We start from the raw sequence: 16,750 nt of genomic DNA, 5'->3' as shown, positions 1-16,750 counted from the left end.
AGGGGCAGGGTTGGGAAAGGGATAGACGTAGGGCCGCTGCTCCCGCACAGCATGCCGGGTAGAGAACGCCGCTGCCGCCGCACGCTTAATAGCCAAATAGAGTCCGGCCTCACCCTACGCAGGCGCACTGAGGACGCAGTTGATCGCAGTTAGAGGGCGGAGGAGTATGGGCCCCTCCCCTAAGCCCGCCCACAGACGGCTCCGGGTGTTCGTCTAGGCTATGGATTCTGGCAGCGGGATGGCCTCTGGCTCCGGGGTTGTGTCCTTCGTGTGGGCAGCCGTAGGGCGTCGTTTCCCAACCGACGGAGTCGGCCTTTTGCTTGCCTTTGGAGCTGGGGTTAAGCCCAGCTTGTCTTTGGCAGCAGCCAATCCTGGATTCCGGACGTTTCTCTTGCATTCCTAGCGTGTTTCAGGCAGTCCCAAAGGGTCAGGCCTCTTTCTGTGCCTGTCACTCGCTCTATCTTAGGTTTCTTAGCACCAGTCAGTTCCCGAGACTTAGATGTTCTTTTTGGGCAAACAGCCCAGATCCTTCCAGCCGTGGTGATTGATTCCTCGTCTTCGTTTGGGCTTTGGTCCCATTTCTGTGCACCCGTCTGCCTGTCGACCACTTTGCCTCTACTCTTCTTTCCTAATCTGGGATGGGCTGTGTTTTGGAAGTTTGGTAAGAGGAGCAGAAGCGATTCACTACGTAATATATACATAACCACTCAGGATGTAATTTGAAAGAGATAAATTAGTACATCTTATTTTATCGTGCCTGCTTTACTGTTACTAAAGTTTAATGAAGAGCAAATTGCTATTATTTATATATGAAATGAGGTCTTAGGTCACAGTACTATTAAGAACTATTTCTCCACATTATTAAAGTACTGATTCTTCATTTATTAGTGACCACATATCACCTGCTTATTCAGTCTTACTCGCTGAGGGCAAGGGACTATAGTACATAAAAAGCTCAGAAATACACAACATGCTGCCTCCATACCCAAATACTTACGTACTAAGAAACATTTTGCAAGAGGGTATGGTTGATATACATGATGATAGCATCAAAAGAAGAGGAAGGTGCACACTTAAATTTCCCACGGGTACCTTCTGTTCAAGAAAAGACTGGGATCTTAGGAAAGGAAAAAGAAAGGAAATTGTTTCTCTTATGTTATATATTTTATTAAGTAGTACTATATCTAAAGCCTAGCAGACATTCTCATACATTTTATTTAACTACCACATCCAGTCCTTTCTCCATTCATGACTTATTTTAAATCTTCCTACCTCAACTCTTCCTCCACCTCTCACAATCACTGCCACTTAAGTGGTCTTCCTCAAAGGCAGATATGATTTGTCATCTTCTGCTTAAAATATTTTAGTAGGGCTGGGGATGTGGCTCAAGCGGTAGCGCGCTCGCCTGGCACGCGTGCAGCCCGGGTTCGATCCTCAACACCACATACATAAACAAACAAAAAAGATGTTGTGTCTGCCGAAAACTAAAAAATACATATTAAAATTTCTCTCTCTCTCTATCTCTCTCTCTCTCTCTCTCTCTCTCTCTCCTCTCTCTCTCTCTTTAAAAAAAAATATTTTAGTAATCTCCAAATTTAAAGCCCAAATTTAAGCTGGCATATAAAGATCCTTCAAAATTGTAAATTGTCCCAGCCACCTAATCTTTCATTACTCATCATGCCAACCAATTCTCTGCAGCCAAACTACTGGCTTTGGTTCCTCAAATGCATAATGCTGTTTCACTCCACAGTGATTTAACACATGCCATTTCTTCCATTCCTCCTTCAAAACTCAACTCCAGCATTACTTTCTCCAAGAAGTCTTCCAGATTGCTCACAGACCATATTTTGTTCTTTATTAATAGTATTCATATACATAAAGATGCTCCTCCCCTTACAAAGGGTTACTTCCCCATAAACCCCTCATAAGTTGAGATGATACACCTAATCTACTGAACATCATAGTTTAGCAAACCAGTATACAGTAGAGTGTCACCAAATATAACTAGCCTGAGAAAAGATCAAAATTCCAATATCTCTTTTGTGTGTTGATATAAATCAGGGACTAGCTTACTTATTACACTATTTAAATCATGTGTGTACTGGTCAGTAATGTACCAAACAACTATGAAAGCTAGAACTGCACATATGAGTATTCAATAAATTCTTGCTTCTTTCAGTTGTGATCCTCCTGTCTCATCCTCCCCAATTGCTGTGCTCGACCACTTCAATCATTAGAACACTGCAGTGAGTTTCTAGAATTTTGTCCTCTGTAGGTAAAGAACTTTCCCAGGCCACATTATCATTTACCTCACCCAACTGGAATTCCCGACCTAATCTGTAACTGAGTCATTTCCTCTCTTCTGTCTCACCTTTGAAATTTCCTATTTGTTCTTTTAGTCCTGTTCGTCTCTCTTTCCCTGCCCATAGATTCTTTCAGAAAGTATCTTTATATCTTTGATAAGTTTAGAATTTTAGAGTGTTTTTTTCCCCTTTTCCCATTGCTAATCTTTAGTACCTGTGTGTTTTTACTTTTTTTTTTTTTAATTTTGACCAGAGGGACTTATCTTATTTTATTTACATATATTATGTCAACAAAGAATGATAAGGAACTCCAGACTTTTTTTTTTTTAACAGTGGTTTTTTTAAAAAATATTTTTTAGTTGTTGATGGACCTTTATTTTACTTATTTATATGTGATGCTGAGAATCGAACCTAGTACCTCATGCATGCTAGGTAAGCGTGTCACCACTGAGCCACAGTCCCAGCCCAGGAACTCCAGACTTTTAAATAAGTCAGGAATAGAAAACACTAAGATGTCTTCTTACGAAATATTCCACTATCTTATATACACAGAGTTTTGACTCTGCCTCTGAGAATTGAATAGCTTCTTGTAATTACTCACCTAAATATATAGTTTTATATCTTCCTGAGCACATACCTGGCCTCCTTCTACAAAAAAATTCAAACTGGTTCATAAACACTAATTTAGACATAGGGTTTGCATCATCTGCAAAGGTTTTGACAAATATTTTTAGCTCCACGGTGGAAAGAGAAAACTGAGATAAAGAATCCTTGGTCACTTTAGCCAAGTCCTTAGTAGGGCAGAAAGTGGTTCCCACTTAGTGAGTGTGAATGTGTATTGGGAAACAAAAATAAAGTCTCCCTTCACTAAATTGGTTCCCACTATCTTATTGATTGGTTCAATATTACTGTCTCTGGTTCCCAAGTTATTTGCATGTTTGAAATCATTTTTACGTAGTTTAAGTCATTTCAGAGTAATTCAGTGATGACACTGTGCTTACATTTATAAACAGAGAGCAAACAAATATTACAGCCCAGAGGAGTAGACTGATGTGTTCAAAACCAAAGGTACAAACTAAGTGACATACCAAACACAAAAGAAGGAATCTGCGACAGCAACACCAAGGTTTAACATACCAAATGAGATCAGATAGCTCCTTCTCATTGTAGTAATTGCCTGTGGCTAAGAAAATTACAGCAATACTTGTAGGACAAGTATTGTAGGATTCATTCAAATAATATCTTGTATGCAAAAGAAAAAGGAAAGAACCTTCAAAGACTATAGAAAAGTCTAGACATCAAAATCTTTAAGAAACTCAGGGTGCTATATCAAATTCTAGTCCAAGTTCATTCCGGAATTGTCTCCTGGGTAATATGAGGCAGAAAAAAAGTAGGCTGTGATAATATTGTATAATACCTAATTCATAGAGATGTCAAAATTGAAAAGGAAAAAAAAAAAAAAAAGATTGTCTTGATCCAAGTCTCTCCTGGACATTGACTAAGAATGAATAACCAGGTCTATAAACATGTTAACAAAATGACTGGAAAATGTGACTGAGTGGGAAACTGACAAAACTTTTCAACAAGCTTGGAAATATGGTTTGTCTCCCATTGTAGCAGCAGGGGAGAATGTTCAAAAGAATGATACCAGACATGGATATATGGCCTGGGAATTCTATGTTAAAGACAGTGTTCTCTTTGGAGAATGTTTTGTTGTTGTTGTTTTTGTTTTGTTTTGTTTTATTCTGGTGCTAGGGTTGGAACCCAGGGTCTTATGCATGTTAGGTACATGCTCTGCCACTGAGCCATACTCTCAGCCTCTGGAGAATGTTTTGGTAAAATTTAACAACAACAACAACAAACATTTTTTACAATAACATGTTTTTAAATGATGGTAACTTTTAATTTTCTTTCTATCAATGGGCCAACCTAAGATACATGACAATATTCTACAAAAAAAGATTGAAAAATTTGTTAGGGACATTTTAAAATAACTCCTATTGCTTTTTGTTGTTTCCCTTATTTTAACTAGCTCTCTTCAGTGGAGGATCTGCCTTTCTGCCATCAAGTATCCACCAGGGGTTTCTGAAAGCTTTAGGTTCCTTAATGGTACCTTCCCTTGAACTCATTGCAAAAGGGACTCTGGGCCTCTTCCCAAGTCCCCCTATTGTTCTTATAGTCACATTCATTCCCAGCAGAACTCTTTCCCTTGGGTAGTGATTGTTGTTTCTGGGTTTCTTGGCATTTTTGACCCTCACAAATCCTCATTTTCTAACCTCCACTTCTGCCAGTCCCTGCTCTTCTTAAGCACTCTTTCCTCCTCTTCTTCTTCCTCTCCCTCTCCTCTTATTGCCCTATTTCTTAGTGCTACCTTAGTTTTTCCTACCCATTGGTACTCTAGAGTGCTTTACCCAGGATGTTTCTTCTCTTGGTTTTATTGACTGTACATATTTTCTTTTGCTTCTGGCTGGGTGCAGTGGTGCATGCCTGTAATCCCAGCAGCTCAGGAGGCTGAGACAGGAGGATCACAAGTTCAAACCCAGCCTCAACAACCGCGAGGTGCTAAGTAACTCAGTGAGACCTGTCTCTAATGAAATAAAAAAATTGGGCTGGGAATGTGGCTCAGTGGTTGAGTGCTCCTGAGTTCAATCTCTGGTACCTCCCTCCCCCTAAAAAAAAGTGCTTCTGGGCAAAGGGCAGTCAAGGAGGCCATCAAAGGCTGTGCTCTACACTGAAATCTGATCTGAACCAGAATAGTACTAAGTTCAGATATGAGTCTGAAAACTTGCCTTGGTGAGCATTTGCCTAGTATGTTTTACTTTTTGGAAGTAGGAAGATTAGCTCAACTCTATGAAGAGCAAGTCAGACTTAGGGATTTTGGAAGCATTAGATATAATAACAAATGTAGAGAATGTAGCAGTTTGACCTTTACTAAATTTTCATAATTATTTAATTGAGCCATTTCTTAAGCATTGTAGGATCCATGTTGATATCAGCAAAAAGTAAATAATCTATTAGAATTGTGCCTTTTGTGTTAAGCTCCAGGGTCAAGACTGAAACACCAAAACATGCAATAAAAGCTTTTACATAGAGTATAACTGGCCAGAGTTAGATTTATACTAGTGAATTGGGAATGAAATTGTGCCTCCATGGTCCTTGTACAGATATCACTGAATTACTAGTCCTGAGGAAAATCCAGAAGTAATGAGCATTGAGTGTGGGAGCACAGACTAATTGAAATTGGATCCTTCCTCTACCATTTTACATAGTGACCTTTGGCAAGTATATTTTCACATCCATAAAGTTTTTGGAGATAAAAACCATCTCTAACTTGCAGGGCTCTTAGGAGGATTATATAAATGTGGGCAAAGTGTTCAAGCAGCACCTGGCACCTAAGCAAGCATTGTATGAATGTTGTCTACTGTTATTTCTCTTTCTGAACTGGGGAGTTGAGTCACATTAGGACAGTATTTGGGAGTCTTTTTTATTCTACAGTATTTGGGAGTCTGTTTTATTCTACAGTATTTGGGAGTCTTCTGTCCTTGTTTATTTATTCTATCATGTATTTATGTCCATATACGATTATGTATATTTATTTTATACTTTGGGTTATAATCCAACATTGTGTTGTTCAAATTATTCTTATCTTTGACTGTTGGGAGCTCTTCCAGATTGTTCCATTGGCCTACAGCTCTTTTGAGATATAATTCACAAACTGTAAAGTTCATTCAATGTATACAATTCAATGGCTTTTTCCTATACTCACTGTTTATGGAACTATTCTTACCATCCCTTACGTCTTAGACATAACTTTCTGAACCCTATGCCCCCCGAATCTTCTTGGCTGTCTCTTTAGATTTGCCTCCTTTAGATATTTCGTGTAATGGAGTTATACAATATGTCATCCTTTATGACTGGCTTCTTTCAATTAGCAAATATTTTCAAGATGAATCGGTCAGGTCTATTTTTAATCTTTACCTATTTAGATGTTTCCTTTACATTGTTGTAATCTATATGAATGTAGAATTGGTATTCTGATTTTGTGACTTAACATTATTTTATATACATTTTCCCATTCTTCTGCATAGTCTGTTTATTTTCATTTTCCAGTTTTTATTTTTTTTTAAGTTATCAATGGACCTTTATTTTATTTATTTATATATGATGCTGAGAATCAAACCCACTGCTTCACACATGCTAGGCAAGTGCTATACCACTGAGCTACAACCCCAGCCCCTTCTTGTTCTTAATTTTAATAAAAGACATCACGCTGGTGTTAATTTTGATACATAACAATTCTGGATTGTTATCTGAGCTTGCAATATCTGGGATTGTCCCGTGTTTCACTGTTACAGTGTTATGAACATTTTTGTGCATGTAGATTTTTAATTACACCTTAGGATAAATTCTTAAGACTGGAATGCTAGAGTTAAAAGAATCATTTTCAAGGTTCCTTTAATATTGCAATTGACCAGATCATACTGCAGAAAATTATAACAATTTAAAACACCACTAAAAATCTAGACATATAAATGTTGATATGATTCCCTATAACCTTGTCAACTCTTTTATAATTTAATATACATAAAGGGAAGAAATGAAAAGTCAGCATGCTAAATGTTTTTCAAGAACTATTCATATAGCTAGGCATGGTAACTCAGGTTTGTAATCTCAGCTACTGAGGAAACTGAAGAAGGAGGATCACAAGTTTGAGGCCAGCCTAGCAACTTAATGAGACGCTGACTCAAAATAAATAAAAAATTTAAAAATGGACTGGGAATGTTGCTTAGTGGTAGAGCACCCCTGGGTTTAATCCCCAGTATACTGGAAATGAAAAAAAAAAATGTTGTAGCTGGTTTTCTTCTGGTATAAAATTTACTTATAATGAATTACATTAGTCTTTATATTTGCTGAATTCTGGCAATCCATACATCTGTGTAACAGAAATCCCTCACAACTATGTATTTTTACAAAATGAAATGTCATTTTGAAAAATCAGAGTGCAATATAAGTAGTATGGGTAAGTAGTGTTTGTGAACTTTTGTTTCAGATTTATACATATCTGTACAGTGGATCACAATGTAAAATATCTCTGTCACAGTCATAATAAAAAAGTTTCACATAGGCATGGTGGCATACTCCTGTAATCCCAGCAGCTCCAGAGGCTGAGGCAGGAGGATCACAAGTTCAAAGCCAACCTTAGAAATTTAGCAAGACCCTAAGCAACTCAGCAAGATCCTGTCTCTAAATAAAAAGGGCTGGGGATATGGCTCAGTGGTTAAGTGCCCCTAGGTTAAATCCACAGTACCCCTCAAAAAAGTCTGAATCACAGTTCTTATAGAGGACTTCAACAGGTAATCAAATAATAATCACATACATTATAGACAGGATAATTAGCTCTTTGTAGATGGAAAGGAGACTGGAATAGGCAGGAAAGGATTCACCAAGGAAAGTGATATGTTATTTATGATGTTGGCCCTTTAGCACTTGCTGCCTGCCACCTGTTGAGCTCTATTCTGAGAATGTTACATATCCTAACTCATTTAATCCTCACAGCAACCTAGTGGGTAAGTACTATTATTATTCACATTGTACAGGAGACTGAGCTCAAAATAATTAAGTATCTTGGGGCCAAGGTTGTAGCCCAGTGGTAGTGTACTTGCCTAGCATATGGGAGGCACTGGATTCAATTCTCAGCACCACATAAAAATAAAATAAAGGGGAACTGGGGCTGGGGCTTAGTTGTAGAGTGCTTTCCTAGCATGTGTGAGGCACTGGGTTCAATCCTTAGCTCTACATAAATAATAAATAAATAAATTTAAGATATTATGTCCATCTACAACTAAAATAAAAATGTTTAAACAAAAAATAAATAAAAGGTACTGTCCATCTACAACTATATATATNTTTTTTTAATCACTTTTATTTCTAGAAGCTACATGTTCTACTCTTTTTTGGAAGGAAGGTACCAGGGATTAAACTCAGGGTCACATTCCCAGCCCTATTTTGTATTTTATTTAGAGACGGGGTCTCACTGAGTTGCTCTGCACCTCACTTTTGCTGAGGCTGGCTTTGAACTCACTATCTTCAGCCTCCTGAGCTGGGATTACAGGTGTGCACCACTGCACCCAACATGTTCTATTCTTTCATGCGGTGATTTATTTGATATTTTCCAGATTTATTGTGCAGAAGCATTAGAAAAGAGAATACCAACATTATTAAATGTAAATGATGGTTTCATGCCAGTAATACACTGAGTGAGGCAAAAAGGCAATGTGATAAATTAAAGACAGCATTATGAGTCAGGAGATCAGAATTCAGGATTTCATTCTACATCTTCAAAATGAAGGGAGTACACATCAGGAATGACAAATATAAGGTGCATATGTTGTCACTCCCTATTTCCTAACTCACAATCGACAGTAATCATTCATAGCATCCTTTGTTTTGAACTTCCGTGCAGCTCCAGAATCCTCTCAGGGCAGTTCATTGTAGTTAGTCAGCACCCAGGTCAAAACCTATTTGCCATCTTTAGACGACAGTCTGTAAAGACTTCCGGTTCTAACTCCCAGAAAGACACCATCACAAATATGAAAACTGCCCAGTTTAATATGTACTTCTGTCTTTTCTCTGAGTATTAAGTTTATGCCATGTAGGATCCTGGGAAATGGACGTGTTCTGCTATGAATCTACCAGTCTCACTCATCTTGGCTTTCAAAGCATGTTCATGCCAAACCAAGAAAAGTTCTTGTTTGATTTACCTTTCTTTCATCTAGATTCTCTGCTAGGGCATCCTAGCATCCTTTATATTGTACTTTCCCTAATGCCTTTTTCTTTATTTATTCTTCCTTGTTTTTCATATACATTCACAAAAGCTTTTGAGTCTACAATCTCCTAACTTTCTGGTGATTAGAATGTCTTCCCTGGCCTTGTATATTACTGAATGCAACGAATTTCTAAACAGGAAGTTCATACCTGCTCCCTGACCACTCCCCATATTTGAGCATATTCCTTCTTATTGTCTTAACTTCAGTTTCATAATTATTTGATATCCCTCCTTCCTGATGATTACTAACCAGAATAGGTGTTTATAGCATTCATCTCCAGTTCTCAAACATGTATTTCTTTCTTAAGTCTCCACATTGTTTTGGCATTATATATTTTAGAGTAGAAATACAATTGTGCTTCTCCACTTTATTACCACCAGATTATCCTATAATTGTAAATTGTGTAATTGTTTATGAGCTTGCAGAGAAACAAAGATGTATTGAAGTCTTTAGGTGCCTTTAGATGTTCTATTGAAAGTTTGCATCCTAATGAGTATGAACTAACATGTCCTTGTTTGTTGTCTTTGCTCTTAAGGTCAGTGAGAAGGAATGCTGGTCTTGTAAGGTGGAAACCAATTTGATCCCTTGGTGTAACATCTCATTGGGATCATTTTACAACTCATTTTACCATTTAATGCGACCAGGGCATTGAAAGCCAAGGTTTGGCGATGAGTATCTTACAGAGTTTTTGTTTTGTTTTTTTTAATCTGGCAGTTGAAATCTAAATATATGATTATAATTTTTAACTATCATAAAGTTGGTTTTAAAACAACTTTGCTAAATAGGAATAAAAGAAAGAAAAGGGATTGGGTATATAGCTCAGTTGGTAGAGTGCTTGCCTCGCATGTACAAGGAGGCCCCAGAGTTCAATCCTCAGCACCACACACCAAAAAAAAAAAAGTCTAAGAAAAGAAAAAAAGAAAGAAGGAATGAATCATAATTTTAGCTTCCTAGTCACCTACTATAATGTACTAGCAATAATTTGTAAGGAGAATAAAAGTGACACTTAATACCAAATGATCAAACACCATGAAGACTGTCGCAATCCTGCCCACAGTGTAATGAGCTTATCTTCCTGGAAAAGGGAGTGAATGACCACAAGCCTCCCCCACAGCCCAGCTGTCATATCCCTGGCAGAGCTGGTCTAGATAACATCCTGTTCTGCACAGTGAATGAATGCTTGCAACCCCAGGCTTTGCCATGTGGGGCCTGGCTCTTTATAGCATAGTGTTTGGAATTGTGAGTAACCACCTGTCTGATAGGGTTTAGGAAATAAAAGATGTTGGAGTGGAGGTATAGCTCAGTGGTATAGGGTGTTTGCCTAGGATGTACAAGGTCCTGGGTTTAATACCCAGTACCTCCTCTGAAAAAAGGAGAGGAGCTGGGAGGGTAAAAAATAACAATAGAAAATTTAGGATGAGTATTATCCCATAATGTTGTTTCTAGTTGCACCACGAAAATACCAGGCCATTTAGATCTTTTGGTGAATGCATGTGATCTCCTCTCATTCTTACACCTCACACATAGTCATCTAACTGGGTTCAGAAAGGCCTAGCAACTTGGAGTCACATGGCATGGCAGGTATGTGGCAAAGCTATGATCTCAGAGCCAGGTCTGTCTTTTTTTTTTTTTTTGATGGTGCTGGGGATTGAACCCAGAACCTTGTGCATGCAAGGCAAGCACTCTACCAACTGAACTATATCCCTAGCCCCAGTTTGTCTTATTGTAGTCTAAGCTTTTAGGTGACACATTCTTCTTATTTCAAGCAATCAAAAACCCTAAAGAAAAACACTGGTGTTGGGCTTGACTTAGCTATTTTGTCCAGTGTACAACTAACTAACCCTTTCTCAGTAATCAGTAATAGAAAGGGCTAGTTAGTTGTACACTGGACAAAATAGCTAAGTCCCAGGCTCTGTACTTATCTAGGATTCTGATTAGTTCCATAACCATTCATTTGCCAAAAGTACAATTCTTCCATGCAGTCTGCTTATTTCAGTAGAGCTTAGTTTACTATTGATTATTAACTTCACTTTCAAACAGATATGGATGTCTCATCAAAACAAATATTTAATGTTTTATACTTAAAAAAGCCGTAAAGTAGATCAAGCCCTGTTAAGTCATCCTCTACCTGGTGTTCTAACAGTTGAGTCTTTTTCAGACTGACTCTTCACAGTCATCTTCCAACCAGCATTGTTAAGATAGATGTAAATATTCATTGGGGTGACCAAGCCCTATAGTGATCTTTCCCTCCTTTTTAACATATATGAGCAGCTTAATTTTCTGAGACCTTTCTTGTTGCCCTCTGAACTGCAACCAGTGAACTTTCCAGAGCTTTTTTCTCAACCTAAAGCCTCTCCTTCTAGATCATCCTTCAAGAAGTTGCTCAAATTTCCCCTCTCTGGGAAGTCCTTCTTGACTGTCTTGCACCATTCCTTGCTCCTTCCTTCTGTGCTCCTAAGCAAATGCACTGGCCCCAGTTATAATTCATCACTTTGCATTACTGATATTTATTTATCTGTTTAGCACCTTTAGTTAGTGTAAAAGTTGGAAGATCAAAAACATCACCTCTTCATCTCCCTATTCTTCTGATACTTAACACAAAGTTGGTGTCCAGCAAAACAGATGAATAACTTGAGTGAATATGAGTAGCGGTATTTGGATGCTGAAAAGTGATTCAGAAGATAACTAATGAAAATTTGTTTGGTTATTATTAATTAAAACCTTATTCAGTTTGTAGGAGTGAAGACCAATATTATCAAATGATATTTTATTTACTTCTGGTTCATCTATAGAACAGACAATATGATTGAGAAATTTAATCTTTCTGTTATTTTTCTATTCTCCAGGTTCCAATGACAGCCATCCCTTGCTATAACTTTTAAACTGTATTTGGAAAAACACTGGCCAGGAAAAAAATGATAAAATTTTTCCTTATGGTGAATAAACAAGGCCAGACCCGACTTTCTAAGTACTATGAGCATGTGGAGATTAATAAGCGAACACTTCTGGAAACAGAAGTCATAAAGAGTTGTCTCTCTCGATCCAATGAACAGGTAAGTTTCTGAAGCTCTCTTTTATCTCTGCAGTCAACTCAGCCTTGACAGATCTGTTATTACTTAGTCTCAAGGGCCATCATTTTCTCTGGACTGTATTCCTTCAACAGCTATTAGGGAAAACAAGGAATGAAATACAATGAAAACGAAAGGAAGCATAGCTCTCTTTATATCTCCTTAAGAGAATAAATACAAGAAAAACCAGGAAAAGTCTTGGGTTGTTATTTAGGTTAGCATATTTGTCTCAGTTCACCATGAAAGTGGCAGCTAAATTTACTCCTGCTAGTACATATAATCTTTCTTTTGTTCATATAAATTCAGTCCTTGGAACTGTTAGGAGTGCCTATAGCAGGTGGCTTTCTGAAGCCAAAAAATGAAGGTCGGGTGGCTGTCATGGAGGTGACTATTCAAAACCTATTTTATACTGGAGAATAATAATATAATTCCTGTGGAGAGGACAATTTTTATCTGCTTATCATTCTTATAAATACATCACCAATGATTTAAAGGCAAAATAAACTTGCTCTTAACTATTTTATTATGTAGATGGGGGAATAGAAGTTAAAAATTCATGTGAAATAGCAAATCTATCTATCCTGCCAAAATTTGGTGATTAAATAAAAGTATTAGAATAACAAATAGGAATTGGAGATAGGGATTCTGGGGCTTGAACCCAGAGCTTTGTGCATGCTAAGCACACACTAAGCTACATCCTAGCCCATGAAAAGGAATTTTTAAAACTGAGTCTATTTTCACAGAGAACTTCAGAGAATTATTAAATCCAGGTCCTAAATGTCGAATCTATAGGAAAACACTCAACAACTGAGGCAAAATCAGAAAGCTTATCATTATAAATGATAATTAATCATTCATTAATTTTCTTCATTCTCCATTTCATTGCATGTATAGAAAGACTGCCTGTAGAAACCACTACTAAGCCATAAAATGTTAAGCTAATCAGTGCTCAGACATTACATGTTGCAAATGTGTTTCCCTTGGCTTCTAAATTGATTTTCCAATTGAAACATCTCAGAGTTCCTCTTTGAATTACTACTTTGGCCTTCTATGGCACACTGGTTTATGGTGTCAGATGGAAACAACTGTTACAGGGCTGTTAATAGCCACATGCTTTAAGTAAACACATTTAGAAGCATTCCTGTTTCAATATTTCTGCAGAATGCAGGCACTCCACAATTTCAAACATCATTTACACTCATAGTTAACCCTTTGAAATGTAGGCTTTGGACTAAATATATATACTCTTAGGTATTTTTGAAATATACTATTATTTTAGATTTTAAAAAGAACCCACTATGCTGGGCACAGTGGTACATCCCAGCAATTTGGGAGGCTGAGATAGGAGAATTGTGAGTTCAAGGCCAGGTTCAGCAACTTAGGGAGACCCTGTCTCAAAATAAAAAATAAGAAGGGCTTCGGATGTGACTCAGTGGTAAAGAACCCCAGGGTTAGAGACCCAGTATCCAAAAAACAAACCAAAAACAAAAACCTAGTAGCTGCTAGGCTTTTGGCATAACAAGGTTACAAAATATTCTAATATCAACATAGTTATTATTTTACCCACAAAAGTTCTTGATACTTTTTTTAATATTAGAAACTCCTAAGAGCCTTTGAAAAAAAATGTTTTTCAGTTTTTTTCAAATAAATTGCATTTTCTTGAAAGAGCCAACCTAATGGAAATAACACTGACCCTACTGAGCCGAAAGTTGCAGAATGGTCCTATACTTTTTACCTTTATCCTAATTTTAAATAAAAGCTTCAATTTTCTCCATTTTATAGATTGCCAAATGGCATTTTCCATGGAAGAATTTTTATACTCAAAACTTAAAGCTTGGGGCTGGGGCTGGGGCTCAGTAGTAGAGCACTTGCCTGGCACCTGTGAGGCGCTGGGTTGATTCTCAGCACCACATAAAAATAAATAAAGTATACAATTTAAAAAACAAAACAAAACCTCAAGGCTTTATTCCTACGGGCATCTGGGAACCCAAGAGCAACAGATCACAGTACAAAAAGCCATACAGTTGGTGCTCAGTCACCTTTTAGCAGGTACCCTCTGACATTCAAAGGAAGAGTATTACTGTGTCTTTAGCCTGAAGGCTGATTCCCATCCACCCAATGCCTTTGTCCACTGGCTGTAGGAAAATAGATGAAGGAGAAGGGAGTTGTTTTGTCCACAAGTCAGTGGTATAAGCTTGTTATGAATTCATACAAAACAGTGTTTACCTTGGGAAATTTTGTATAGCATCTTTCACATGAAGGCCATCTTTAAATAATTTATAAAAGAATCTACATGAATTATTTTTATACATCTAGGAAAAAGAAATACACACACACTCACTTCTTGTATGTGGCTCCTCAGTGATTATTAACAAATATAAATCAAGCATATCTAATTGCTTCCCAAGAATCCATAAGGAAATGGAAAAAAGAAAATCTTTTCACAATGAAGGCAATTTAAAATGCTGGTTATTCATTAGCTTTGTCTGCTGATTTCCACATAGCCAAGTAAAGGAATGAGGAGTACATGTGAGAACCCATGTGATCACTCACTTTTTTTCCCAGACTGTTTCTCCAACTCCCCCTAGAGATGCTTCCAAGTAGTCCCCTGAATGTTATGAGAATGTTATGTATTTCTTGCAGTGTGTTGGCAGATACTCAACCTAGAAATTATGCATGCCATTTTGGAGAAGTCTCTGTCGACCAAAGGTACTAATATCTAATTGTGTTTCATCTAGTGCTCTTTTATTGAATATAAGGATTTTAAGCTGATATATCGGCAATATGCAGCTCTCTTCATTGTGGTTGGAGTTAATGACACTGAGGTAAGATACTAAGAGTATTTGGAAAATACAAGATACTTAGAGATAACAGTCTGATCTTTATTCCTCCCTATGTTGACATTTTCTTACTACTGGCCTAAGAATTGTTATGACTCTTTTCCAGAATGTATTTGGTTTCTTTTTTTTTCTTAAAATTCTTTTTGTAGTGCTGGGTATTGAACCTAGGGCTTCAAGCATGCTGGGCAAGTGTTCTATCAAGCTGCATCCTATCCCCCAAACCCACCCCTACATTTTTTTTTTTTTTTGAGACAGGGTCTAACTAAGTTGCAATCCTTGAACTTGAATGTACAATCCTCCAGCCTTCCAGTAGTTGGGATTATAGGCACGCATCACAGCACTTCTCTAGGATCTTGGTTTCTATCAAGGTGGGAAAGTTCTATGGAAGAGATATATGTAGAATGTTTGTTTGGATTACATGAGCAGCTTATAAAATGGAGAAAATTAAAACCCCAGAGTGCCCTTCTGGGTTTTGTTTGGTTTTTGTTTGTTTGTTTGTTTGCAGCACTGGGAATTGAACCCACGGCCTCACATATGCTAGGCAAATACTCTATCACTGAGCCACATCCCAGATGCCTTCCAGTTTTTCTGTTCTGCTTTTTTTTTACTTTTTTTTTTTTTTTTTTGAGGCAATTTCTCACTGTGTTTCCCAGGCTGGTGTCAAATTTGAGGGCTCAAATAGTTGGGATTATAGGTATATGCCACCACACTAGCTAGTGTCTTCCTTTATCCTAACCAAGTCCAGTGCCCTGCTCTTGTTCTGTCAGATAGTGGGGTAGCTCAGACAAACAGAGACCAATCAGTTATGACACTGAACATGGGCTTACATATCAAAAATCAGAGCAAACTATATGATTGTCCTATGTTTATATCTCCTAAAGTTAGTTCCTCTTCAGGAGTGTTCATCCCAGTTCCAGGTATTTCAAATATAAAATGTTCTGAAATCTCAGTTGATTGCTTTTATCCATAAGGCACTTTGAGTGGTTTCCCCATCTTCACAGACAGAAAAATGATGGTGCAAAGAATCTGGAAAATGCTTGAGCCAGTAGGTGATGAAGTCAGGAAGTAGAGCACAAAGCCTTGACACTGGGATCTGAAGTTTCAGTTGGGTCAGATTCAACATTGACCACAAAGAAATCTTAGAGGTTAAGGTCTTCTCCATTTCTTTCATTAATAAGCATCTTTTAAATAAGGGAGAAGTAGAACTGTTCTGAATATTGGTCAATGGAAAGTTACTTTGCTCACATTTGTTCCCTTGGTCACATGCTCTAAAACCTGGGAACTGACCAACTGACCGGCCATTTCTGTGTCTGATTTGCTTGAGGGCCATGCTAAAATTCATTGCATATTCGTCTTTTATTTCAGAATGAGATGGCTATTTATGAATTCATCCACAATTTTGTGGAAGTTTTAGACGAGTACTTCAGCCGAGTGGTAAGTCTAATGACTAAAAAGTGTTTTTGTTTTTTGAACCCAGTTTTCTAGAAATTAGGTCATGTTGGGTATAGCTTAAGATTATTTGTTAATATAGAACTTTAATGTGTAAAAGTTAAAACTCAAATGATGTTACATTTTCTTTATCTTTCCTTCTGGCTCATCTAACATATCTGCAAACTTATATGTTTTAGGTATTTTTCAAGACTCAGCTCTTAAGAAACTATGTACCTCTTAGTTTTTTTTTTTTTTTTTTTTAACACTTAAAATATAACTTT

The 16,750-nt window shown here is 37.4% G+C and overlaps 1 protein-coding gene and 1 non-coding gene across 3 annotated transcripts in view; both read left to right on the top strand.

Annotated features, from left to right (window-relative positions):
• Ap4s1 (adaptor related protein complex 4 subunit sigma 1) overlaps positions 1-16,750 on the top strand; it is a 34,078-nt gene that overhangs the window by 700 nt on the left and 16,628 nt on the right. Inside the window, exons 1-4 of one of the 2 annotated variants that reach the window (XM_048798717.1) lie at positions 212-661; positions 11,977-12,183; positions 14,937-15,023; positions 16,404-16,472. In XM_048798717.1, the coding sequence (XP_048654674.1) occupies positions 12,046-12,183; positions 14,937-15,023; positions 16,404-16,472 (294 nt within the window). In that variant the 5' untranslated portion in view covers positions 212-661; positions 11,977-12,045. Of the gene's footprint in view, positions 1-211; positions 662-11,976; positions 12,184-14,936; positions 15,024-16,403; positions 16,473-16,750 lie in introns of those variants that run through there. The other variant, XM_015491760.2, reaches the window with a different exon arrangement.
• On the top strand, positions 10,420-10,493 carry Trnap-agg. The gene has a single exon. It is a non-coding gene; the product is annotated as a tRNA-Pro (tRNA).

Source organism: Marmota marmota, unplaced genomic scaffold (assembly GCF_001458135.2).
Source record: "Marmota marmota marmota unplaced genomic scaffold, marMar, whole genome shotgun sequence".
Taxonomy (NCBI): Eukaryota; Metazoa; Chordata; class Mammalia; order Rodentia; family Sciuridae; genus Marmota; species Marmota marmota.
This window is presented reverse-complemented; position numbering and strand designations above follow the sequence as displayed.